The 27,723-nt window shown below is 36.9% G+C and overlaps 2 protein-coding genes across 3 annotated transcripts in view; one reads left to right on the forward strand and one right to left on the reverse strand.

Annotated features, from left to right (window-relative positions):
* The window catches only part of ak5 (adenylate kinase 5), a 97,552-nt gene extending 96,117 nt beyond the window's left edge, over nucleotides 1-1,435 (reverse strand). Inside the window, exon 1 of the mRNA XM_005811454.2 lies at nucleotides 1,026-1,435. Coding sequence (XP_005811511.1) covers nucleotides 1,026-1,085 — 60 coding nt within the window. The 5' untranslated portion in view covers nucleotides 1,086-1,435. The remainder of the gene's footprint in view (nucleotides 1-1,025) is intronic.
* A 2,718-nt stretch (nucleotides 1,436-4,153) lies between these two features.
* pigk (phosphatidylinositol glycan anchor biosynthesis class K) overlaps nucleotides 4,154-27,723 on the forward strand; it is a 92,583-nt gene continuing 69,013 nt past the window's right edge. For both annotated transcript variants that reach the window (XM_023336185.1, XM_023336184.1), the window contains exons 1-9: nucleotides 4,154-4,268; nucleotides 4,480-4,533; nucleotides 4,642-4,733; nucleotides 5,307-5,442; nucleotides 5,986-6,097; nucleotides 7,159-7,255; nucleotides 8,958-9,075; nucleotides 11,404-11,514; nucleotides 13,330-13,502. In XM_023336185.1, the coding sequence (XP_023191953.1) occupies nucleotides 4,203-4,268; nucleotides 4,480-4,533; nucleotides 4,642-4,733; nucleotides 5,307-5,442; nucleotides 5,986-6,097; nucleotides 7,159-7,255; nucleotides 8,958-9,075; nucleotides 11,404-11,514; nucleotides 13,330-13,502 (959 nt within the window). In that variant the 5' untranslated portion in view covers nucleotides 4,154-4,202. The remainder of the gene's footprint in view (nucleotides 4,269-4,479; nucleotides 4,534-4,641; nucleotides 4,734-5,306; nucleotides 5,443-5,985; nucleotides 6,098-7,158; nucleotides 7,256-8,957; nucleotides 9,076-11,403; nucleotides 11,515-13,329; nucleotides 13,503-27,723) is intronic.

Here is a 27,723-nt window from a genome sequence, read left to right on the forward strand (position 1 = left end):
AAATATGTTGACGTATCACTACTCATACTTGAGTACAGTTTTTGGTTACTCTGCTTACAAAATTAGAAAAATGTCTTGTCAAAAATGAAATATTCTGGCAGTGGAACTAATATTTTTTAACCATTATTAAGGAATTATTTTCCTAAAAGAAGCTAGTATATTGTGCTGAAAAGTTACTTATAAGTTAGTTTCTGTCTCATTTCAAGTCTACTAAGATATTTCCACAAGAAACTAGACCAAAAATGCTTGTTAATATTTTGTCCTTTCGCAGTGAGGACCCTGATGACCTTTTCTTTCTATTGCTAGCATTAAAAAAGGAAAAACCTCTGCCCTAACTGTTCCAAAACAACACCTTCCCCAGGGACTTCCTTCTTGATTTCCACCCTTCCTCCACCTCTAATACATCCTGAAAAGCCTCCAGAAGTTTCACTTACTTTCTGGTCAGACAGATGACGAAAACAGCATCTGAGCCTCAGTTGCTGTTTGAACGCACCAAAATAGTAGCTATGATGATGTGCCTCTTTGCTGCTTAACGTAATTTAAGCTGACGGCAAATAAGCAGCAGTGATTGCACTGATTGCTTGCATACATTAGCTACACAACACAGTGGGGATTGACTGTAATTAAGTGGAGGAGATAATTTACTGTCCTCTGAGCAGAAGTAATCTTATATCAATAATCCTGCAAACTCAGAACGTAATTATGTGAGAAGTAAGAGAAACGTGAGAAGATTGCCACTTATATTGTTTAAATATGCGTGCATTCTTGCAGAAACAGTCATTATTTTCACGTTTATCTGCTAAAGATCTGCAATAACTTAAAATGCATTATATACTTGTTAAACTGCAGTTTTTAAAACGGCTTCTGGATCATTAAACCAGCATGATGCGCTTGTTTTTAAGCTTTCAGCTGTAATATTTTCTGCTTCACTGGTAAAAGATGACACATAAGACCCTCTCCAGCGCACATTGCAATGCTTCAGACTGAAATGATGTAGTAAACATCATGTCAGCTCCATCTCTCACCTCAAACAGCTGAGGTATCTCCCTCCGTGCCAGATACTCCTTGGCATCGTTGGTATTCATCTCCAGCTGGATTTCCTCTTTATTTTTAAATGAAAAACTTATCGGAGGCGGATTTTTCCCACCTGTTTTCCCTCTGATTTATCTTTGGTTAATGAGCGAGTTCGTGACAAATCTCCTTTCAGCGCATTTTCCCCGCTCCTGTCCTTGCGGACTTCTCAAGTGGATTCCTGCAGGTGATGCCACCGCGCCGCCCTGCTCCTCCTCCTCTTCCTCCGCCTGCTCCTTCTCAGAGGTGCGGATGCGTGGATCGGTTGGACTCCTTTTCTCGCCTCCCGCAGCGCTTCGCTTGCAGCGCGCTGCTCCGGTTTGGACAGCCTGTGCTCTGCTGACAGCGACTTGCGGGTTCTGTATGCAGAAGAGCGCACGCCACGCCTCCTGGTGGCGTTTGCGGTCAGAACTGAAACTTCATGTTTACGCACAGTGCATCCACACGAAAGAGGATGAGGGCCACTGAAAACACCCTCTGCCCTTAAACTCAGAATTACGACTTTTTTTCTCAGAATCATGCAAATTGTTTATGCATTAGGGAAATCTATACAACGGCATATTAAGGTCATTGTACATAGAGGAAAAGAATAGTACATTTCAGCCAAAAAGGGCATTCATGAGCTACAAAAGTCGAAAATTTCTGAAAAATGTAAAAAAATTTCTGAAAAATGTAAAAAAAATTTCTAGCAAAGTTTTGACTTTTGGAGCTCGTTTTTATTTTTTCGAACATTTCTAAGATCAATCTAATTTTTTTTTTTTTACATTTTTTATTGACCCTAAACTCGAATTCTGTTTTTTCCCTCAGAATTGTGACTTTTTCCTTCAAAATTCAGTTTTTATTAAAATCTGAAATGTTTGAATATGCACCATCACATTTTAAAACTCAAATCTACCTAAGAAAATTGGGACAAGCTTATAAAGTGCATATTTATAAATGATGTAGGAAGACACGGACTTACAACCTATTAATTTAATCTAAAATGTTCAGATTTTTTTTCTAGCACATTTTTGACGTTTCAAAATCAGAAATTTCAAAATTTTCTCCAGAAACGTCCTGGTATTGTCTCAGCATTTGAGTGTTTTGATTATCTGGTTTTTGTTCAGGGGTCCATTGGCAAACTGTAATCTGGTTTCTGCTTTTTTACTGTCTTCTTTCTCTCTGAGTGGCATTTAAGGCCAAGTTGATAGAAGGCTCCTTTCAAAATGTGCCTGGGTTAAATTCATATTTACAAAATAAATATTAGTAGCCTATTCATTAGAAGTAACTGTGTAGTATGGTATATTATTATGTTGATGCAGTTTACATACTTCTGTGTAACTATTATCAGCTAAAATTTATTCGTATGGTGCGTGCTGTGGTGGTGCAGGGGATTAGCACGCCCCACGCTTGGAGGCCTTAGTCCTCGACGCGGACGTCGCGGGTTCGACTCCCGGTCACGACGACCTTTACCGCATGTCTTCCTTCCTGTCTGCCTACAGTCGAAAAAAATACGAGCCACTAGCGTTGCAAAAACTCTTGGGAGAAAAAAATGGAAAAAAAAAAATTTCACCAGTAATATGAACTTCAAAATAATCAATCAATGTGAATCTTGATTATTTTAAAATCTGTACCATCACTTTATTGGGTTTAAACATTAATGTTCACTTTGTACGGCTCCAAAGTATTTCAGAGGTTTGTTTTATATATTTAGGCTTTGTTGGTCTGTCCCACTTTCCAATCTCTCCCCTGCTTTTCTGATTAAAAATTATATAAAAGTTTAAGACAGTAGCTTGAGTTGCACTTCACAGATTTCATTATTATATAATGAGCTGTGAGTTGGGGAAGTGAGGGAAACAGCAGGTCAAAAAGCAGCAGCAGCAGCAGCAGCAGTAGGGATTAGAGTAGCTTTCAGTTCTCTAAAATCACACACCCTGCTGTTTGACAGAGCTGAGTTTCATGCTGCCTGCTTATCAAGCTGACTCTATGCTGGACGTGCATGAAGACATTTTGTACAGTTCCTCCTTTCAGAGCAAGCAGATATTTAAATACTTACTCTTAGCTTTTTACCAAATTGCAGGAGAGGATATTTGAATCCAAAGATGTGCAAATCAGTAACTAATAAGGAAGTAGCAATTATCTCAAAATATAATAACAAAACCAGTCAAAGAAACAATAGCATGAAGCCAATCTTTGTCTTCTGTTCAGTTTGAATGTTGAACTAATCATAAAATGATGTTTATCTCTCATTTTTCTGATAGATGGCATGTAAATAAAGCAGACAACATTAAAATCAGAAGACGAATAGAGCAGAAATAAATGAACAGATGAACATCTTTAATCTCTTGCAGATGACATATTAAATCCATTACTATGTCATCTTGATCGACCTTGATTACTGTCTTTGAAGGTGTTCCTCTCATCGATTAATTACATGTACTTCAATTATCTTCTATATGTTCACCAGAATAAACATCCACATTTTATGAATTATTATTTTGTTGTGTTGTAGCATAAGACACAAAACGACTTAAAAGAAAAGTATTATTAATAATAGTATGACTTTGACTTTATTATTATGAATAAAGTAAAAGTTCTTTTGAGGCTCTAAATGCATCTGGACCTTTGGGCAATGCAGCTCAAACAAAGCCATTCTTGTGTATTTTTTATTTAACCAGGAAAAACTTTTTGAATTTAAAGCCTCTTTTGAGTGACCCAGCCAAGACATCAAAAATATAATATTTTTTAATAATTAGAAAGTAGATTCCAGCTGGTGTGGTGAGCTAATACTCAAGATATGATAACAACAACAACAACAACAACAACAACAACAACAACAACAACAACAACAACAACAACAATAATAACAATAATATTAGATAAAAGAAATCTAAGCCAAATCAAGTGTGTATTAGATATTAAGCAGAATTGGGACCTTTTTCTACTCTTAGTAGTAGTATAGACTATTTTTCATTATTCCTAAGCCTCAGTGCTTTTTAAATAAAGCTGAACTTTACCTGATTTGATGGAACTCAATTAAAACAATGTTGTCTCTCGTGAACTTTTATTTTGAAAAGTCTCGTACTGGAAGTAGTCGCGCAGGTTGGCTTTTTACTTCCTCGATATCCAGGCGGTGTTGACAGCGCTGCACAATGAAATTACTCACTTTATTAAGTTTATTCGTAACGTATTTAGTTACGGACTGCATTAATATCGAGGTGAGTATCAATTTGTATTTCTAGCTTCGGATTTCCTGCCGTATTTGTGTATTTCTGCGTTATATTTTGTCAAATAAATCGCTTCCGGTTAGCTTGCTACGTTTCTTTATAAACCCTATTTCACTGCTGAATTAATCATTTCGCTTCTAAATATCAGAATCACATGAAAAATAATTACATGTGTTGTGTCTTGTTTTGTTTATTTTATCAGAATACAGCAGGCCAGTTCTTTAGCAGCGGTCATACAAACAACTGGGCTGTTCTGGTCAGTATTTATTCATGAAGCTGACTGATTTTCTTCGTGAATGATGAGAGCAGCTTCCTGATTTCTTCCGGCTTTAAGAGACTTTTTCTTGTTTTGCTGGACAAACAGGTGTGTACCTCCAGGTTCTGGTTCAACTATCGACATGTGGCCAATTCTCTGTCGGTGTACAGGAGCGTAAAGAGGCTGGGCATCCCTGACAGGTACCATTCAGCCCAACAAATACAGGGTCAGGGCTCACTGCTAACTGGTGGTAATAACAGTAAAAATATCAAATTAGGAATGTTGTTCTGCTTGCCCGACTCGTTAAAATAGTTTTCTGTTTTTTGTCCTTCAGTTTCCACAAAATACGTGCAAAGTCGTGACAGAAAAAGGAGAACTAATAAAACATTCTTTGCATAATTAAATTTTTTTTTCAGATTTTGCCTGAAACTTACTTCAAATGTTCTTTTTCCGTAATTGTGATTAAATATGATTAATTTATTGACTGCACTGTGATTAAGTTATGTATTTTCACAAATAAAAGTGGAAAAGTAGAACACTGAAACCAGCTTGATTCCTTACTTGCAGCAAAACTTACAGTAAAATTCTGAAATAAAGAGAAATTATTCAGTTTCTTCAACATAAAGTCAAATGTGTTTCCAAAAACTAAATAAAAACACTAAAGTAATGTATTTTACCACCAATAGAAATCACTCAACATGACTGACTTTATTATTTACCTATATTTAACAATATTGGTGTATTTATTTCTTTGTTTTTTTTGTTTGTGCCAGTCATATAGTTCTGATGCTGGCCGACGACATGGCTTGTAACCACAGAAATCCTAAACCAGCCACAGTGTTCAGCCACAAGAACATGGAGCTCAACGTCTACGGAGACGACGTTGAGGTGGATTACCGTGGATACGAGGTCGGTTTACCTCTGAACTGTAAAACTGTTGCACTTGGCTTCTTTTTTAAAACTTTTAGCATAATTAGATGATTTAAATAGACTATTTAATACTATTGTTAGTTTATAAATTACCGAACGGCTTAGCACCACAACACATTAAAGATCTGCTGTTGTGGTATCAAACTTCCAGACCTCTGAGAACCAAACATGGAGAAGCAGCATTCAGCTTCTGTGCATCAAAAATCTGGAATAAACGTCCGGAAAACTGCAAAGCAGCTGAAACACTGAGTTTCTTTACATCAAGACTAAAAATCTAGCTGTTTAGAGTTGATTTTGTGCCATAATAATTTGATGTGTAAAATGATTTTACTTGGGAAAATGTAAATCTTCAATAGTTGATTTTTGTGTTTTTATGATGAAAAGCACTTTGAACTGCCTTACTACTGAACAGTGTATACAAATAAACTGGATTGATTGGAAAAAGAAAAAGAAATCAGATTAATTAGACATGAACTATTATAAATAAATTGTTGTTAATGTTCCACAATGGATTTGTTTCAGGTGACAGTGGAGAACTTCCTGCGAGTCTTGACTGGACGGCTTCCCCCCAGCACTCCTCGCTCCAAACGCCTCCTGTCTGACGACCGAAGCAACATCCTCATATACCTCACTGGTATTTAATTATTTCCAATCTTATTGACAGTTTTTAATCACCAAAACTGATTTCTTAACTCAGTTTTATTCTCATTTGATCTCCTGTTATCAGGAAACTGCAGATGAAATCTTGTGAAATCAGTTATTGTTCCTCTGTTTATAAATTGCTTTGAATCTGAAAACTCCTACTTTTCTTTAGTTGTGAACACATCAGCAAACGTCTTGCTTTGATGCATAAGTGAAGCTAATGTTGTTACTCCTTCTTTTTCAGGTAAATTCAAAACTGCTACCTCTATCAAAAAATCTACATAACTATTTTTTCTCATGTCAGAGAAAAACAAATTGATTAAAATTGCAATCAATAGCTCAGAAACAAAAGAAAACTGGAAATTGCATATCTGAGATCAGAATCGCCCAGTTTTCTCTGTCAAGGTTTTAACATGTAACTCTATGGGTTTAAATTGTTCGGTGCCCTTTTCCAGTTTAGTCTCCCTTTCTTTTTTCCAACATTCAATAGAGGAAATGTTCTAACATTTATTTAATGACATTTAGATATCATGCAAAATCAAAGAAGAAGCACAACAGCAGCAGTGAAGAAGGAAATGGCTTTAGGTTCAATTAATCTGGTCTTTTCACGGTATTTTAGATGGGAAACATTGGAGGTATTGTGGGAGATGTCCTCTCTCCTCTTTCCAAAAAGGTTAATTTGCACTTTAATCAGAGTTAATTCAGGTTTCATGCAGATATGAGTTTGGTATTTAGAGAAATATGCTTTCTTATTGGTGCAAAGAACATTATAATGTCAACATTTTAGTGGTGAAATATTAGCTTTTTGGAGACTTTCTGACAAAGCTATTCTATTTTGACTTTTTAGACTTAAGCTCTTAGAGTATTTTCTGATTTTATTAAAGCTGCTTTAAAAAACAAATGTATAAAATGTTCACTTTGATCGTTTGCCAAGTTTTTATCACGTTATTCCTAGCACCTTTCTTCTGTGTTTTTATTTTCATTTTCTGTCTCATTTTTATGTGCTACCAGTAAACGTGTCTTAATATTCTATATTTTGTGTTTCATTGACAGGTCACGGTGGGAACGGCTTCCTTAAGTTTCAGGATTCGGAGGAGATCAGCAACGTGGAATTGGCTGATGCTTTTGAGCAAATGTGGCAGAAAAGAAGGTAAATTATGGAGGACTAATACTGCCCTAATTAAGAATGACTTCACAAAGTTATTCCCTAGAATAACTTTGGAATAACTACCATAAATAAAGTGTAAATAAATTTCTACAATAAATCCATTTCTTGTCCAATAAATAATTTAACAGATTAAATAATCGGCTATTAATTGCTACAAAATAAAGGATTCGGTAGCTGATTTTATTTGTATGTCATACATACATTGGTATTTTAGTTTCAATCTTTAGCAGTTGCTGTTTTTCTCTCTTTATTTAAATAAGATAACACTAACCTTCTGTTTAGGTTTAAGCAATTAATCGGATTAATCATCAACTGATTAATCAATAACTGGAGTTTACAGACTCAAAAAAGGCCATTTGTTGAAAGAACATATTCAGAGCAGTAATTAAGCAAAAACTGTACAAAAATGTATGCATTTTGTATTTAAGATAAAAATCCATTATTTGTCTGTAAATACTTTCTACCGAGAATAGTTCTGTCTTTACCTGGTTCAAATTTCATTTTAAAAAATCTCCTACTTTTTCTATCCAGTTAACTGAAATAATAAACAGATCAGCCTTACACCCCATCAAGCAGAAAGGCCTGAGCTTTTCACATTTTAAAGTATTTTTTAGCTGCCGTTGATCATGAAGCGTTCACTAAAGGAATGTCATGTTGTTGCATTTTTGGCATTTTTTTAAATTTATAAACTAATTAAATTATTTTTTTACCTTCATCTTCTAATATATTTCTAATATTGTATATAAAACCTGCAAAAGTGTTTTTTTTCGCAATTAATTTATACTAAAAGACTTATTAGTTGCAGCCCAACATTTGTTTTGTGCAGGTATATTAGATACAAATAACAATATTAATGTACATTTTTGATTGATTCCATCTTTGTTTTATTTTGACTTGATATATTTTAAGTTTGTGTCTCTTGTTTTGCTTTTATTTTTATTTTGAAAAGTCTCATGCAAATTAATTTTTTTTCAATAAGATTGCAACAAAACAGCTTTAACTTGTAATGAAGCAATAAATCAATGCACTAATTATTTTTTCTCATACACTCTTGTCACACTGAAGAGGTTCATATGAATCTAGATGATTGAGTTTAATAATTTGGCTTTATTGTCCCTTGTGGGTTTGTAAAGGGCGACTGGGAGGAGAAACCAGGCTAATCCAAGACATATTCCAGCTCCTTGACCTATTTTATTTATATAAACACATCATATAGAGCTGCATTATCATAGAGCTACGTCATGCAGATCTGACTGTAACGAAACCTGAGAAGTGGCTCGTTTACTCCAAACTGTTTGTCACCTGTGTCTGTGCCACAGTCGAGCTCCGCTTTGATGCTGATGTGATAATTGCTCTCTTTAGCTGCTTAATTACTGCCACCTCATTTTGCTCTCCTCAAACCAGCTTGATTTGATTATTTATGTTTGACCAAACGAGGGGGGAAGAGGTTTTTCTTAGAGGAGAAGAGCAGAAGGATTGAAGGAGGTGAAATAGCGTGTAGGCGTGTTGGCGGGACTGAATGGTGCTGATGCTTTTACTTGGTGGCCATGGTAACTGCAGCGTGAAGGGTTGTGTGATAACAGCTTTTTTTATTGGAGCAAATGGACAAGTGCGATGCCAGCTGTGTGCCCTGTGATTGGGGTTTATTAGAAAATGAGTTTGATCGTTTCGTGTCTTTGTCCAGGTACAACGAGCTGCTCTTCATCATCGACACTTGTCAGGGCGCCTCTATGTACGAGAGGTTTTACTCTCCAAACATCATGGCTCTGGCCAGCAGTCAGGTCGGGGAAGACTCCCTGTCGGTGAGTTATTCCCCCTCATAACGACTCAAAGGGTAAATTAAATCATCCAGCAGTTTTGGCAGGTTTTTACTCTGTAGTTTTGTTTACATCACCTGTGAGTGCCGACTAGACCAGAGTTCATCTTCCTTATTGCAGTGAAATCGAGAAAAAAAGCTTAGTTATATAAATATTTATCTGATTATTAACATCCAGACTTGGTGAAGCAACTCACTGATCGACTAACAGTTAATTAATTGATTCTTAAAAATTGGATTATTGTCTTGTATCAAGAGGACTGTCTTTCCTTAATATAAAGGGCAAAATTTTTCATACTATACTAAATGTGAACAACCAAATATAATAGAATATGGACAACCTTCATGAGACTCTTATAAAAGCTTCAGTCAGAAGCTTCTTGAAATTCGCTGTAATATAGACTGCTACAGGAGATCTTTCCTGGAAACAGCCATCACCATCTACAGTAACTCTGAAGAATTTCAATTATTATTTAATTTTCCTTTGGGATCAATACAATATTTTTAAATTTGAAAAAAAAAAAAAACATCGTTCACAACAGCCCTCAAAACCAACCCTGGTTACTGGCACTATGTTTTTTCCATCGTGTTACAGTTTTTCTCTGGTTTTGCCCGCTGTCTTTCTGCACGTCATTAATTTCTGGTTAAGTTGACGTTGCTCCGTCATAAATTAGCGCTGTTGAGGTGAAACTTTAGCAGTTTGTCGACTGTATTACAAAGCAGAACCGCATAAAGCTCATTTAGTGTCCCAAACCGGACTCTGTTCGGACCGTTTCTCTTTCTTGTTCTGTTGTGGCTCCGCCATCTTGAATCAACTGACTTCGCTTTGGGATGACCAGAGACGCCCTCTGGTGGATGGCGGGCAAACTACAACACTAAAAGAAAGTCTAACCCACAGGTGTCAAACTCCAGTCCTCAAGGGCCGGTGTCCTGCAGTTTTTAGATGTGCCACAGGTACAAACACTGGAATGAAATGGCTTAATTACCTCCTCCTTGTGTAGATCAGTTCTCCAGAACCTTGCTAATGACCTAATTATTCTATTCAGGTGCGGTGCAGCGGAGGCACATCTAAAAGTTACAGACACCGGCCCTTGAGGACTGGAGTTTGAGTTTGACACCCCTGGTCTAACCGGACTTTTGTAGTTAATCGAATGAAACTAATTTGAATCTAATAAACTGTTAATTGGCAATTAATCGCAATCGTTTAATCATTTCCATGCCTATCCAGACTAACTTATTCTGCACTGTAAAAAAGTCATTTTTTTCTTTGCATAAAAGAAATGGCCAAAAGTTCTAGTTTTATTTAAAAAAAAATATTTTATTTACTTGTTTTGGGCCTTGGTATTTTTTTCTGGTGAAACACTGCTATATATAGATGTTTTGAACTAAAAAACACATCTAGAAAGAAGTGGGGAAAAGTTGGAATTATACAAGAACATTTGCTTCTATAAAGGCTGTATATTTATACAATCTATTATATACTTAGTTCCCCTGTTCAATATACTTAAAACATAGTTTCAATGCCAGTAAGATGCACAAAATACACTCATTTAAGTTTTATACTCTTTCATGTGTGAATTCATGCTGAAAATACTAAAATACGCACTTCCAGTGAGCATTTCCCTGTGCACAGATTGATTTTACTCTCTCCTGTCCACATAGCAGAACCGTACATTTACCCCACCAATGAGCGAAGCAGAGTTATGAAAACATATTTCTTCAGATGTCATTGCCCAGCACTTACTGGCAGCTCTCTAAAACTCACTTAAACTTTGAGGAGTGATTTCCTCCTATCAGAAGATTACATTTACACAGCTCTGCTTCGCTCATTGATGTACAGTGCAGTAATAACGCTTTTGAGTATTGGCATCAAAACAAATCTTTTAATTTTATAATTAAATGAAGGGGATATTGGGGGAGGAAAACATTAGCAATATGTATATTTCTTTAATTATTATTTTATAAAGTTTTTTTTATTGGAAAATTCACCAAGTGGTGCATATTAAGTAAATATTGAGCTGTAAAATAAAAAATAAACAAAAAAGGTGGTACACATTAAAATAGATGCATTTAGAACAAAGACAAAACAGAACATAACCAAGTGATATCACAACAAAAATGTAATTGTTTAACTTGGCAGTTATTTTCTGATTTTCATCATTATTATTTTCATTTTCTCTATTATTTCTTGTTTTATTGTCACACAGATATTTAGGGTAGAAGTGGGAAAGAGAGAGGAAAAAACAGCAGCAAAAATAGCAATATTTAAAAATGCAGCCATAATTATCTTTTTTGTTTCTTGTTTCTTTTTCAGCACCAACCAGACCTAGCCATAGGAGTCCATTTAATGGATCGCTACACCTTCTACCTGCTGGAGTTCCTGGAGGACATCCACCCGGCGAGCAAAGCCAACATGAACGACCTGGTGAGGTTTTCTTTTTAATGTTTTTATGAATGGCCACAAGAAAAGTGATTTTCTCACTTCTGAAATCTTACAGGTTTTAAAAAAACATGTATAAATGCTTTCGAATAACTGGTGCTTAAGCAAGCCTGTACCAGCGAGTCTGTTTACAGTAACTAATACCAATAACTTTGGTATTCATACCCCTTGATTTGATCAACTTCCTACCACAAACTGCTATATTTTTTTTAGAATAATTTCAGTGCAGAATCGGAAAGTGTAAAGAAAATACAAAAGCCACAGGGAAAAAAATTAGTATTACTGTAAAAAGTTCATCATGGAGGATGCGTGGCAGTGAATGTGAGGTCGCTGGCTGCCTCAGATGAAAGACACGCAGGTCTCCCTTGACTTGTCCAGACTTGAAAGAGAATGCGTAACAAAGCGTGGAGCCGTCTTGCGTTTGACTCCGGACTCAGGGATTGTGCGTACGCTCTCTGCGCCGCGGCTCGGCCTCGGCGGTTCCTCTCTTTTCATCTTTTGGTCTCCTGCAGAGATCCATCGAGCCATCGGGCCCGTGAGGAGTGTTATCTGTAAACGACATGGTTACTCTGTGTGCTCTGACTAATGCTAATTATACGATCCAGCTGTTCTGTTTCTATAGATGCACTCTTTGTTCTGGTGCTTTTTTTGGATTTACTGATCAATTCTATAGATTTTCTTGACAAGCCCATTAAGTTTTTAAATCCAGTCTGAAAAGCTTTGACCTTTTTAAAGAAACTGCTTTCGGATTCGCTACATGGCTTTAGTGTGTGATTTTGTGTGTGATTTGTTTGACTAACAGAGATTATGCTCAGGTCAGGCTAATGATTTCTTTTTTCTTAAATAAATTGCTCAAATTACTAATGGAAAAGTTTTTAGGATGTTTTTTTTTTCCAACCCTAACAATCCAAGCACCAAAAATACCTGCAGAATAAACTTAAACCTTGTGAGTATAATCACACTTGCTTCTCCACAGTGCAGTAAATTGTTGGTTGAACTAAATTTTCCCATAAATTACTATGAAAGTAGGGGAGACTGTAAAATACCAGTTAGAAAAAGTTACTCCATTTAGTTGTTGTTTTCTGTTCGGACTTTAAATTCAAATTTAGGACTAAAAATTATTGCATCACTGAACAGTTTCAGGAAATATGGATAATCAAAACTACTAATTTCTTGTACCATTTTTAAACTAGTTAATACTTTTAGATGCCTTTATTATGGATGTGACTTTTTATTTTAGCTGTATATTGAAATTTGACATAAATCACAAGTCATGAATGTTGCTATGCATGTTAATTGTAATCTTTTTAAATCCTTTCCATCAACTTATTATGGGACTCCAGATGAAAATTAGCCTCTCTGTCTAAATCTGGCATATTTACATGACGTATTCACGTTAACATGCGTTATTATCCCCTTTATGAAATAAATAAAATTTTGAATGCACAGATTTCTTCTGGTTTTTTTTTGTTACACTTAAATATTTCTGATAATCAAACAAATATTAATATTGAATAAACATGTGCTACGTAAATACAAAAAGCTGCGTCTGAATGCCAGTTTCATCCATGACAGAAGGGCAGTCTTATGTATTCAGTCATCTAAAACATCTGGAACGTTGCTTTGATTCTTTCATGCATGTTTAATCTTGACAAGAAAGTAAAACAGGTGCACATTCATAACTCTTAAGTGCAAACATATCTTAGATTACCTTTTGTCTTGTTTTATTCAGTTGATTCCACTATGTAGCTATTTTGAAGTTTGTAGTTGCTTCTTTATTTAGTATTCTCTTCTCCTTAGTTCAAAGTTTGTCCCAAGAGTCAGTGCGTGTCCACTCCGGGTCATCGGACCGACCTTTTCCAGAGGGATCCGGGAAGCGTCCTCATCACAGACTTCTTCGGCAGCGTCCGCAAAGTCGAGATCACCACTGAAGTTGTAAATTTAACGGACCCCATCGAGCAAGTGGACGAGAGGTAAGCTGAGCTCATTACATTAGTTCCACTTAAATAGTAATGTTTATACATGTATACGTTTATTTTCATCTATGTTCGCTCTAGGTTCATCTAGGTTGTTTTTGTGAATTTTTTCAATGACTTATTACATTTTTCTAGGGTGAAATCAATATGCAATAAAAACAAGCTCTTGATGTGCAAGTTAAAGGTTTTCTTTTCCAGACTGGGTCACCATCATCCATATTGTGTCAAAATTATACAAACAGGATCAAATATGTAGCTACTCGTTTTTTTTGTCCATTTAAAGATGGCAAAGTCTGCCCATATTATTTTGAAAAGACACATGTCTCTAGTTAATATTTTGGTATGATAGCCCTTCCAAGATGGTAGCGCATTCATTATTATCATGTCATGAAGTTAACAACCTCTTTGGATAAATTCTCTTTTTCGAGACTGGTGCATGTCTGGTTTAGGCTCATGTTATCGGCATTTGTCAAAGGCCTATAATGTAGTGTTCGGTATCATCTTAAAGGGGACATTCTTGACTCTTTGAGTCTCTCTGATCAACACAGAGGTCACTAGAGCTTCTTAAACCAGAAATAATACACATTCTCCCACACCTTTTGACTAAACCAGATGCATATTTTTCTATCCCAGTGGTATGCAGGGACATCAGGGACACAAGAGTTGACAACTAAAATACTCAGCAGACTCTAAGGATTGAGAAAAAACCCATGATGTCTTTCTGTGGGGGGCAAATCTGAGCTGTTAGTTATAAAAACGTTAATCAGAAATAGTAGAAATTTACACTTGCATAAATTTTAGGATGCTGTACATCGGCCTATTTATCAGATTTTGTGAGTTTTTCCATCCTGGACTACCATTATGTAGCCCATGATGATCACATAGAAACATGATGGCCTGGTAGGCTCTGTGGGCGGATACCACCCTCACTAAATTACAAATTGTGAGGTGAAAATAATCAGATGATTAGGCTACTATTGACAGCATCCACCCATAATGTTAGTTTAAATTCCTCCTTTAGCTGTTTACACCTTGATTTTAGTATCCCTGCAAACAGATGTCGTAATGTGATCAGCTTAATTCATTAGCACTGTTGAAGACACAAATGTGCATATGAATTTTTCATATATAGACATAAAACAGCTTTATGAAGAAAGAACAATTTAAATAGATGATTAAAAGCCCAAAATAAACTTCTGGCCACATAATTGAGTTTATAGGATGAATAAAAATAGTCGATGGAAAAAACTTTCTGCTACACCAACTTTCTGGAAGTGGGACAACCTGGATAAAAGCCTCATTAAGGCCAACCTGCCTGTGCTTTAATTGAAGTGCCGTGGGCCAAATTCATTCATTGTTTCTCTCCAAGCTTAATGAGACTTTGATTTTAGTTCAGAACGCGTTTTATTGGTGTATAGATTTCTCCACTAGTAATGTGTTGAGTGGCCTGTTTTCAGAAGAGTAAGCTTCTCATTAAGGTCAAGTGTTTCTACTGGATGGACGATCCAACTCTTTACTGTCAGACTGACTAGCAGTAGGAGTTTGTGAGGTAATTATCCAGGTTATTCAGATCAACAAAAGCACTCTAAAGCATTAGTTCAGACCAGAATAGAGCTCATAATGAGACAGTTTCTCTTGTCTCTCTCAAGCTGTAAATCTGTCTACTTCAGGTGGTTTGATTGATGGGGTTTGGCGCCCTCTGCTGGTTAATTTGCCTTATTTTCTGATTCATTTTAGCAGCTGTGATTGACAAACCCCGCCACTAGGTGGCTGTAGAGAGCTTTTACTAGTGACATACTGTTTTCTCCCTCATAAACACAAACTTCTCTTAAATTAATCTCAGTTCACACAGAAAGCCTTAAGATAATCCATATACTTTTATATTAAAACACACTAACCTCCACACTAGTTTGGAGGTTTTATATTTCTAAATAAAAATAAACAGCAATAATACACACAAAAACACACACTCTTAATAATTTCATTAAACAGGGTTTAATTAGACCACCAGAAGGAATTAAGGATGATATTTTTTTGCTGAGCTACTAATCAAAGGCACATTTCAATGGAAGTTTTGGTCAGTGACCATTTTGGCCCTAGGCCTGGTAGCCATTGCACGCAAATCTCCCCTATTACTTTATTATTGATTAAGCCTGACGCATTAGGTCTGCCACAACACAGAATCATAGCACAGCTTGTTATTGAGCTGGCAGCTGGCCTGATTCAGTCACACAGAGACACACTTCTTCCTTTCTGATGCAAGATTCCAGCAACCCCCTCATTCATTTGATGCTCGACGGAGCAAAGTTTGCAGAAGCGCCTGAGGACCAGCAGGCGCTGCCCCGCCTCTGCTTCCAAGAATCGGTACTTTTCATGCAACAAGAACTGCACCGTTTTTTAAACACCTGGACTTAATCTGCCCAAGTGTCAAATTGTAGAGTTGTGTGTGAGAATATTCTGAACTGGAGACCTGATTAATTTTTAAAGTCAGATTTGATCTCTAAAATCAGGATTATTAAGTCATCTTCTGGGGGTTGATGTATTTGCCTCAGAAGTTGCAGATTAAGCAAATGAGAATTTGTTTTCGACATGTGAAATGTTAGGTGTGATGCTAATTAGGCTCTAAAAATGCATGTTTGGCAGAAACAGAGCTGAATCTGATTAAACCTGAGATGTTTCCCTTCATTGCATCAGGCAGTAAACAGCAGTTTGCTTCTTTTGGTATTGAATTTGTTTGTCATTGGCCATCAGCAGCTAATCCACCTTTTTTCCAGGTACTTCAATAAATCAAACAATTACTGATTGCAGTTACTTAGCACTCAGCTGAACAATTACAAGTGGAAGCTAAATCTCCGAATTGAAAGTACAGTGAAGCCCAACATTACACACACTTTTACAAATTTAGACTTATTCATTCAGCAAAGGAGTTTGTTTCTGATGGCTTTCTCTATAAAAGATAATGAAAAATGAGTCCTGAATTTGAAGAAAAGTTGCATGTCCAACTATTTAATTGTCAGTAATCAATGGACAATTATCTATTGGCATTAAAGTGTAATATTGCAATTGCTCACCGATTAGTTTGTTTCCACTGGTACCACTGATATTGAGATGTTTTGCTTTCAGTTTGGAATGCCTCGTTGTGCAGAAGTCATGTTAACTGAATATTTTACACTTTTGGCCATTTTTAAAAACGGTATCTGAAAAATCTGAAGGCCTTCTGTCATTTTGACAGATTTCAGTTCACACACCTGACCACTTGGTGGGGATGTGCAGACATCTTCATTTTCATTGTGGAGGTAACTAAAAAATAAGATTCACATAGGAGTCACATTATCTCCTTTCTGGACACTGGAACTATGTCATGCATCTCACTATCCAGGAGCTGACAGTGTTGGAGACTTCGGAGTGTGTGTAACCATTAAAAATCACAAACTGGTGCAGCTGAACCACTGGTACAGAAGGAGCACATACTGCGGAATCAGAAAACCCTTAATTCAGGCAATCTTGCAAACTTCTGATCACTTAAGTTGGAGAAATGTTCCCTGATTTCAAAACTTTGGCTGTACAGTAGTGGTGGTTGTAATTCCAGGCTCCGATGTGGCAGCAGAGCACATATTCAGTTATGATGATTTTATGGGAGTTTTTCTTCTAAACACTGAGGCTCTAATGCATCCCAACATAAAACATCCAATTTAATTATTCAAAAATTATCAAAAAATTGAGAATAAGTTTTAGTTAAAAGGCATCATATTCCTCCATGTAAACCTTTCCTGGTCATCTTAACCCTCTTAAAACTCCTTCACTGTGGGCGTGCCGTGGTGGCGTAGCGGTTAGCACGACCCATATTTGGAGGCCTTGAGTCCTTGACGCGGCCGTCGCGGGTTCGACTCCCGGACCCGACGATATTTGCCGCATGTCTTCCCTTCCCCGTTTCCTGTCAGCCCACTGTCATCTAAGGGACACTAGAGCCCACAAAAGACCCCCTGGAGGGGTAAAAAAAGACAAAAAAAACTCCTTCAGACTTGTCGTCATTTTTTTAGTTTCCCAGGTAGTTTAATCATTTTCTGTCCAATATATCCTATGGCCCTCTTTCACATGGGTCAAAACTACCTCAGCTTTCTGTCTACAACTTTGTCTCCACCTGAGGCTGTCCCTCTGCTGAACACTGAACCAAATCTGTCCTGACACACAGTAGAACAGATCCTCTCCTCTGAGGCCATAATCACTGAAATAAATGGCTGTGGTTTATTTAGCAGAAATGCTTCTTCGGTTATGACCAGAATGTGACTTAGAAAGTCTCTCCAAGGCCTTACAGTGGCAGCATTTTGTCCATCATTTTCTCATTCAAGTGAACTGTGGTTGGGTGTTTTGCTGCCACATTTTGAAAAGGATAAAACAGTAAATGTACCTTCCAGGATCCTGGTGAGGATGCAGAGTTGGTCCACTGTTGTTCCTGAACCTGACCATTGGGCAGAGTCTCCACTCTAGTAATAGACCTCATCAGGCAGGCTAAGTAGTGTGATTCCCCCTCTACTTGGGCTCCCCCCATTTTGACAATAAAGGGGAACTGCCCCCAGTGTCTACATGATGTAGCAGAAGTGTGTCATTTAGCAACCCTACAAAGCACAGACCCTTAAAGGGGACCGATTATTTATGCAAAATTAACATTTTGTACTTTTTTATACTTTTGTTTGAGTCTCTACTGCTTTTAAAACAACTCAAGCGCTTTAAAAGGCAATTAGATTTGGTCTGGAAAAAGAGCAGTTTTAAAAACCTCCCGATAAAGTCACAATGTACCATTTCCTAGCAACCCAAGCAGAGCTCCAACACGTTTGGTCAGCTGGTTTTACTGCTGTATTTGCACTACAATGGCTGCTGGAAAAGTGTTTTGTTGTTGACTTACCATCTAGAAACCACTTGTTGCATTCTTGTTGGTTGTGCAGGAGGCTCTATTAATGCTTTTCAATGATGTGTGCTTTTATAATTGTGCATCTGTTTGCAGCCGTTTTCATGTACGAATGTAAACGTTGAGTTGGAGGCTTGGCCAGCAGCAGCTTATTTGGATTTAAAATAACGAAGCCCTAAAACAGGTACCCTTCAACTTCTCCCAGGAAGTAATTTTTTGCTTGTTTTATATCAAATAGAGGTATTAAGCCATTGTTCAATCTTCTATTGACGCTTAACAGGATACGCTAAAGCAATTCCAAAACCCAGATTTTTTTCCCCCTTTTTATTTATTCAATATTTATCAGCATTAGTAAAGAAAGCTGGGTTGTAACCTCTGTCAACAGAAGAGGACGATCTATTTTGGTAATCAACAAGAGATTGCTGACAGGATTCTTTCTGTGACCGTCTGAACAGAGGCTATTATTGCTACTAAAACACATTGTTTCATAAGTCCAGAAAATGGGTTGAAGAGTACTCTGAGTGTCCCCACAGAGAGAAGATTACATACAGCTCGCACAGCCTCGTTTTTAATAAATGTAGTGCTGCTTTAGTCCACTTTTGTCAGCCTGTTCAGCCACATAGGCAAGCAGACGAGTTCACTGGAACTGATTTTCTAGCCAGGACACATTTCTGGATCCTTTTACTCAACTGAATGGCACTTAGTGGTATTAAGCCTAGATCCATTTAAACACCCTCTCCACCACTTTTCACTTCAAGCTGCAGGAGATATTTGACTGCAACACATTTTGCTACAGGTTACACAGTTCCCAGAGTAATTATAAGTATCGAATAACAACTAAATTCAGTCTCCATTGAGTCATAATGTAAGTCTAATGTAATTTGTGACCTGCAGCTCCGGATCGAGTGTACAAACATCGCTTCGGCTTTTAGCGGGGCAGATGGCACAAAGAAATTAGTTGGGCCTAAAGATGGCAGCTGGAGACAGCAGCAGGAGCAAAGCTGGAGGCGGCCATATCTATTAGGATCATTTACAAGGATGGAGGAAAACTCTCCAGAAATATCTTCATGGAGAATAAAATGGACAATAGCATTCACTGAGTTAGAGCTAAAATCTTGCAGCTAAGTTGAAAGGGGAGGGGTGGAGCAGCTGCGATGCTTTTAAAGGCAGAAAGCGCTTTGAGCTCATGGAGGGCTCAGCAGGGGATCGCCGCCCTGCTTGCTGGCTCATCCCGTTTTCTCTGTCTGTCAGAGAATGCACTGACATGCAGAGAGGGAGGCATCAAACGGGAATGAATGGAGGAGGAGGGCAAGAGGGCAAAATCCTGAAAGAAAGTTGTTGGGGGATAATAACTTAGGAGTAAAGAAAGAAACAAAAAGTGGACATAAACAGGTTGCTCCACTCTGCGAGTGGTCAGAGGAGAGTCAGGGCAGCTCACGGGAGCTTTTGGCCCACTTTGTCAGAGACTTGCTGGCTTGAACTTTCAATGAAAGACAGTCAGTCATTTGAACCTCCACTCGACTGTGACATTTAGCTGGGACTGCTGCGCCTGGCTCGGTTTCAAAGAGAGAAAGAGGCTTTCAAAAAAACAGTGGTACTGGTGGAAGGTTTTAAACCTCTATTGTGGTTTTTGGTCACTTGAGCTAAAATATCTGTTAGATTTCTTAGCATTTTGCATACATTCATGTTTGATATAATAATATTCCAATAAGAATTGGAATATTATTGAGAAATTTACTAAGTGAAACACATATAGATGTTTTATTTTTTTATTAATTTTTTTGTATATATGTTCTGTATACTTGTTGTTGTGCAGGAGGCTCTACTAATGTTTTTCAAAGATGTATGCATCTGTTTTCAGCCATTTTTCAGTGCTAGTGTAAATGCTGATTTGGGGGATATATATATATATATATATATATATATATATATATATATATATATATATATATATATATTTGTCTCTGCTCTTGACCGAACTAGTTTTTAACATATCTCATATGTTTTCTGCATATTTAAAGTCCAGTAGAAGTTCGTCAGATTGTTTTTTTTTTCTCCAAATTTTCTCTTTCAGAACCAAAAAATTCAAATATATCACCATATTTACAACAACAAATGTTAGGATTTAATGTTATAATTTGATTTATACTAGAGTTTGATGTTTTGTATGTGCTGTCATTACTTTTCAGCAATTTTTTACTCTTTGCTGCCTTTTGTGTTCTGCTTTTTCACATATTTTTTGACTTCATGTAGTGAAAGGTTTTGGGAGGAATCTGGAGGTGAAATAGGGGCCAAGTATTTAAACATTTAACTGGGTATCAGTCCAAACTGTGCTTTAAAGTCAGAACAGTGTATTTTTTATTTTACCAGGTGATTTTCAACAACGACCTGGCCAAGAAGGATGAAAAATCACACAGTTTATTCATCACAAATGAGGAGAATTCAGTTGAATTGAGGAGGTTCAGCACATGCAGTGAGTTGAAGTAATCCAGGTTAGATTACTGATACTGCTGCAGAGCAGAGTTATTCTACAAGGATGATAATTCGTTGTGGCTTTGGTATGGTTAACAAATCCCATGAAAGAAAAACAACCATCTTAGCCTGTTCCTCAAATCCTTTTCCACTTTTCAATTGCTCTCATCCCTAAGCCTATTTGTTCTTACTCACCATGGAAATCTTTCCCAGAGAGAAATCGGGTCACGTTATTTTGTTTTCCTTTGTGTTTGGCGTTCGGCAAACATCACTGCTACTATAAAAGGACTGCCATTGTTGGGGAGTTTTTTCTTATGTGAATTTTGTGAATGCTTATGCTAATAACAGTTGTGTAAGCTTGTATTTAAATTTAGCATTACATTTTTTTAGCAAAAGATGTTCTTGCAGGAAAATGAAACAGCATGTTGATTATATGTAGTTCCATAATTGTTCAGGGATTTTTTTTGTCTAGTGAAATGTTTGCTGAATGTGTACAGCATCACTTGCAACCCAAAATTGGAATAGTTCAGTATTTTTACATGGTTCCAGATGCCCACAGAGGCAATCATGACACTTTAGAAAACAAGCAAGTCCAATTCTTATCCAGTTATTTAAAGAATCCAGTTTGAGCCAAATTAAATTAACATACAGTTGGATTCGGGCGTGCCGTGGTGGCGTAGTGGTTAGTGCGACCCATGTTTGGAGGCCTTGACTCCCGACTCCCGGACCCGGCGACATTTGCCGCATGTCTTCCCCCCTCTTCTTCCCCTTTCCTGTCAGCCTTTGCACTAGAGCCCACAAAAAGACCCCCTGGAGGAATAACCCCCCCCCAAAAAAAACAAAAAACAAAAACATACAGTCGGATTCAAACTCATTACGGCCTAAAACTACTAACCGAGACGTTCAATTTTAGTTTAGCTTTCATTTCGATTGGTAAATATTTAACACTCAATCTGGGATTGATGAGTGATGAGCAGCGGGAGAGAGACTCCATCAGGACATAAGAGAAATGGAGAATTATTCGCAATAAAGACGTAATGTTCAATTTACATGTACTTATCCTTATCAGTGTTTATTATTACATTTACAGAAATACAAGTACAATATAAATATTAGTTTGTAACATGTAATTAATACTTTCTGTGAGAAAACATGTTTTTTTTTCTCCTAAAACCTTTTTTGATGAGAAACATTAACGGAAATGAACTGATAACGTCACAAAAATGTTATAGATTTAGTCAGAAGATCGGCTTTCTCTAAATCAAATTAGAATAAAAACCTGACCTGATTGAGAAAAATGGATGTCATTTTTGGATTTAGCTGTGCAAAATAGACCTAATTCAGTTGAGAAAACATAGACAACTTCCAAAAAATATTTTTTTGTAACCCAGTGTAATTATCTTTCGGTTGCTTTGAAAATTTGCAGCAATCCCTCCTGATTAAGCTGATAACTGTAGATGAGAAGCTTCCCTTTTTTAGGAAGAATGTGCCTCTGTAGCTGTTCCAGTGTTAAACCATCTGGGCATTAAAAATACATGAAGGAAGCAGAAATATAGACGCACTAATAAGGAGGGCTTTTTATAGGAAACAAAGTCAAAGAGTACACAAATATAATGCAGCAAAATCTTAGTTAATGGCCGTGTCCAGAAAAAAACACTATTCTAATTGCAGAAGCAGTGGGCCAGCTGCATCTTCTGTGTAGAGAAAAAATAGAGATGTTGCGCATGGGTAACGGCAGCAATAACTATAAATGATGTATAAATTGAGTGTGAGGAGAAAAAATAGAGTGAGGGAAAAATGGCCATCGTATCCTCCAGCAGGCTAAGCTTATATTGGTTCATAACTACAAATATATCCCAAGTGCCTGAGCTTTAAGCTTTGTCACAAAGGAAACCTTTAAGCCGAATCCTAAAAACAGGTGGTGTTTGTTCTTCACGAACAAAAACTGGCAGCTGGTTCTTCTAAAAGAGCCTGATAACTGAAAGAACTGCTTCCTATTCTGCGTGTGGTCATCTGTTTATGTCTTTAAAGGCACTGATAAGACAAAAGTCTCATGTAATCATACATTTTGTTGCCAATATTTAAAAAAGGATACATTTTTGCTTGAATATATATGTAGATCCATTGTTGGAGATTTAAAGTGACAATTTAAAATCTCTCAAAAACAAATACTTACATTTCCAATGTAAGTTTGGGTCTTGTACACAATGTCTGAATAAAATTTTATATTTTCATCAATTCGTTTTCAAAATATTGTACACCTGGGATCGGATTCAGAAAAGTTTTTAACTTCATGAACCAGCACAAATATGCCACTTGGTATTGTTTTAAACATGCCAAACCCATAGAGGGCAGTGCAGCACAAAACTGAAACCTGTCAACCAATCAGATTGCTTCAAAACAACCAAAGCTTCCTGTTAGGATCAGATTAGATGACGTTTATTGTCCTCCAAGGGGCAATTTTCTTTGCAGGCAGCAGGACAACCACAGATAAATGCATAACAAAGAGAAAAAGAACAATAATAAAAACACACCACCACATCTGTACAGCACATTGAACAGTTATGTACAGTTTGTTTAGGCTCATCTCAAATTAATAATGAGATCGACACGAACAGGGATACGTGAACATTTATACATTTATCTATCCACGAGCTGAAGACAACAACCTGTAATGGCGATGGGTTGTTGAATTAAACACGGCACCATGAGATTAATTTGTGTGAACTGATATATAGGTTTAGTTACATTTAAGTAGTGTATTAGAATATAAAGTCAATCAAACAGAAGACGATGTCTGTTGGAAATAATGTCAAAGCATGTGAGTGAACGTATTGACGAATTATTTGTCCCGGACTATAATTGTCGAGACCCTATACCTGAATTGTTCCATCTACAGACGCAAAAACAAAATTTTCTCAAATCTTCACTTTGGATTGAGTTTTTATAAATCACTTTTGGTGAGATTGAATAGATTTTTTTGTCTGGATAAGAGGCCGAAATGCATAAAAACATATTTGTTGGCCTTTAAAAGATATGGTCATTGCATAAATACACTCACCTTCTGCTTAATTAGGTTCACACAATGCCAGATTGGGTTGGACCGCCTGTTGTTTTCAGAAAGTCCTTATTTCTCCGTGGTGTAAATTCAACAAGGTTTCTGACACATTCATCAGAGATTTTGGTCCACATTTACATGAAGGCATCACATTAGATGAAGCATCTAAACCCAAATGTGTTTAGTTGGATTAAAACCTGGTGACTGTGGATGCCATTAGGATACAGGAAACCAAAATGTCAGGTTCAGGAAACCAGTTTGAGATGACTTGAGTTTTGTGACTTGGAGCATTATCCTGCTAAAGATAACTATCAGAAAACTGGATTATTGTTGATGACCATCAGCTAAACTTGGGTAGAACCTCAAGGTGAATCAAAAAATATTCTCCACAGCATCATAGCACCACCACCATCCTGAACAGTATATCCCAGTCAGAGTCAATCAATTCTTTCACATAAACCAGATAAGTTTTTCTAAAATCTGAATGATTCTGCTGAACAGAGATTCATTAAACCAACCAGTGTTTTCCCAACTGTTGTCCAACTCTGGTGAGGCTGTGCAGCCTCAGTGTCCTGTTCTTAGCTGCCATAGCCCATCTGCTTCAAGGTTTGACATGTGCATTCAGGGATGGTATTCTGCATACCTTGGTCATAACGAATGGTTAGTTGATGCCTTTCTGTCGTCTTGAATTAGTCCGCCTGCCTGACCTCTTAACATCAGCAAAGCATTTTCGTCCACATGACTTCAGTAAAACCAGGAAGACGGTTGTGCATGAAAATCCTAGGAAATCATCAGCTTCTGAAATACTCAGACCAGATTCAGAGCCGCTTAAATCCTCCTCATTCTGATGCTCAGTTGGTTTGAACCTCTGAGACGCCTAAAGGCATTGAACTGATTTGCTATTAGTGTTAACAAGCAATTGAAGAGGTTTATGTACCTAATAAACTGGCTGGTGATTGAGTATATAAATACTTCCAGGTTCAAGTCCTGATTATGATCGCTTCTCTGGCATTCAGAGGAGAGAAAAAGTACTTCAGATGCACATTGTGTGAGTTTAGCATTTATCATGAGCCAAAAAATAAGAAGATTAATAGAAATCTTAAAATGAAATAAAACAATTCAAGTTGTCTGATTTGTTTTTGTAGAAAATGGATGTTATTCATTGTAGATCCAAAACTTTAAAATTATTTAGCAAATTCTTTGTATTAAAATTTAGTTTTCACATTCTTTTGCACTTGATTGAACAAATTTACTCCGCAAGACAAAGATTTGAGTCGGTTTAGCCAAATTCAATAGATTAGATAAAAGCTAACTTAGGTGCAGCAAAGTCGACTTTTCACTAAAAGTTGCTACATAGACGTGGCTCTGCTTATTATAAAAGAGACAAATACTTTGTTGTAGATGACATAAAAAGTTTGCATCTGGCCAAATTTGTATCATTCTTGATTTGCAGTTGGGGGGCCGCACAAAATCACTCCAACGGCCACAAATAGCCCTGGGGCCTCACTTTTGACAACCCATGCGGATTATAAATGTCCCTACATATGAGGATGGTTATGGGACATGTTTGCTTTAAATACTGTGCAATTTGCTGCTTAATTAAAGTTTATTATTAGCTTCTACTGTATTTTAATCCTGTGAAGGGGATGAGAACTGCGGCTCTTTATAACAGATAAAGATAGAAGCTTAAGCTGCATGAGAGCAATTTTAATCATGCAATGCCATGTCATTAGCATCACTTATCGCCTGCGCTAATCAGTAAATTTGGCTCCCTGCGACAAACTTCTTCAAGATAAAACTCACCCTAAATTGTCTTCATAGGGAGACAGTGGGGAAGGATTAATAATCCATTAATTATTTTAGTTTAATTTTCTTCACATTATAAACTGAAGGACTTTTGCCTGCATGTTGAAAATCCTACTTTTAAGTTGAATATCCAACCTTTTAACCACTGAGCAAAGGGGAAAATTAGTTTCAGTTTTAATTTATTAAAAAAAAAAAAAAAGTAAAGCTAGCATTTTAATCTTACAAGTAGGGCAACATGAGGAACATCTAATATCCTATATATATATATATATATAATCTTTTTTTTTTGCTATATCATACACAGTATATATTGGCAATATTTTTAGCTATTTTAAACTACATAACATAAAATGGCAGTGTTGTACTCTATTCAATTGAACAATTCCTGGGTTTTTTTATTTGAGTACAAAACCAGAATAAATTTTAATATTTTATTGTGACCGCACGGATGTTTTCACTAATTAAATTACTATCACTGTCTTTTTCTGTGGTCAACACTAGACGTTTAATAAACAAGACCATAAAAGCAAAAAATAAAAATCATACACGAAGAAAGAAACCATGAGGAAAAATAAAACATTTGAAACTAAATTGATAAAATTAAAAAATCTAATGAGTCCAGATTACAAAAAGAAAAGTTTAAATAGTGACTTTAAAACCGACTGACACAGAACAAGCCACAGGTGTCGGAGCTTCTCTAAACTATTTACAAATGCTGGGAATTTTGAACAATAAACCACAGAAAGTGCCCAGTTCAGGTAATGTCTGCAACACACCTGTAAACAACAGTTTTATCACAGGTATTAGAACACCTCAAAACCATTTAAATAACCAATGCTTTTTGTGTGCCTGATTTTAAACACACATCACACAAAGTGGTAACAAAGGAAATGATGCTGTTATTAAATGGTGCTGTTAACTCCCCTAAATAAGTCTCATCTAGGCAAAAGGTTCATGTGTTTCCAGAGATTCTGTGCCAAAAACACAAACCTGTGCATCTCTTCTTATACGGTCATCCATAAACCATACAAGTCTGAATTTGTGAGATAAGTTCGTAGTACTGCTAACTTTTGTTGCAATAGTTTTTAATCACTGTCTTTTTTTATTGAGTTTTTTTTCCTTTAGTACATACAGTTTGTGAGTACAAAGAAGTGTATCTAACACATACATAAAATAATACACACAGAGAAAATAATCCCTCCAAAGTAATCCCATTTAGCCCACCCAGGTCACTGCCTAGTGGGTCCACCCACTACATTCCTATCTCTGACAGAAACGGAACACATTTTAATAAAATTAATTAACTTAATTAATCTGGAGCCTTATTGTATGTTTTGAAATGAGTCAAGAAAGGGTCCCCATGTTTTTTCAAATTTACCAGTTGCGTGTTGAAGAGAATATCTAATCCTTTCCAGTTTTAAACACGACATAAGGTCACATAGCCACTGTTTATGAGTTGGAGGGGCAGCACCCTTCCACCTGGTCAGAACTGTGCGCCTCGCTATCAGTGAGCAAAATGCCAGGGCCCGCCGCCTAGAGGCCGACAAAGGCAACCCCCCACCACTGAACCCAAAGAGAGCCAAGAGGGGGCCAGGTGTTACCACCACCCCGGCCAACCCTGACATCGTACGAAAAACATCTGTCCAGAACTGACCAAGAGCGGGGCAGGACCAGTACATATGAACTAGTGTGGCTACAGCAGTTTTGCATTTGTCGCAGTATGGGGTGACTTCTGGATAGAAACGAGACAGTTTGCTTTTGGAGAGATGGGCTCTATGTACTATTTTGAACTGAATGAGACAATGGCGCGCACACAGAGACGTTGTATTCACCAGTTTAAGTATAGAGTCCCATGTCTCATCTGGTATAGATATATTCAAATCTTCTTCCCATGAAGTTTTAAGTTCAGGTGAGGAGGTCTCTTTCATACTCAACATTTTATCATAAAGCCAAGAAACCAGCCCTTTACGAGTCGG

The sequence above is a fragment of the Xiphophorus maculatus genome, chromosome 6 (genome assembly GCF_002775205.1).
Source record: "Xiphophorus maculatus strain JP 163 A chromosome 6, X_maculatus-5.0-male, whole genome shotgun sequence".
NCBI classification, from domain to species: Eukaryota; Metazoa; Chordata; class Actinopteri; order Cyprinodontiformes; family Poeciliidae; genus Xiphophorus; species Xiphophorus maculatus.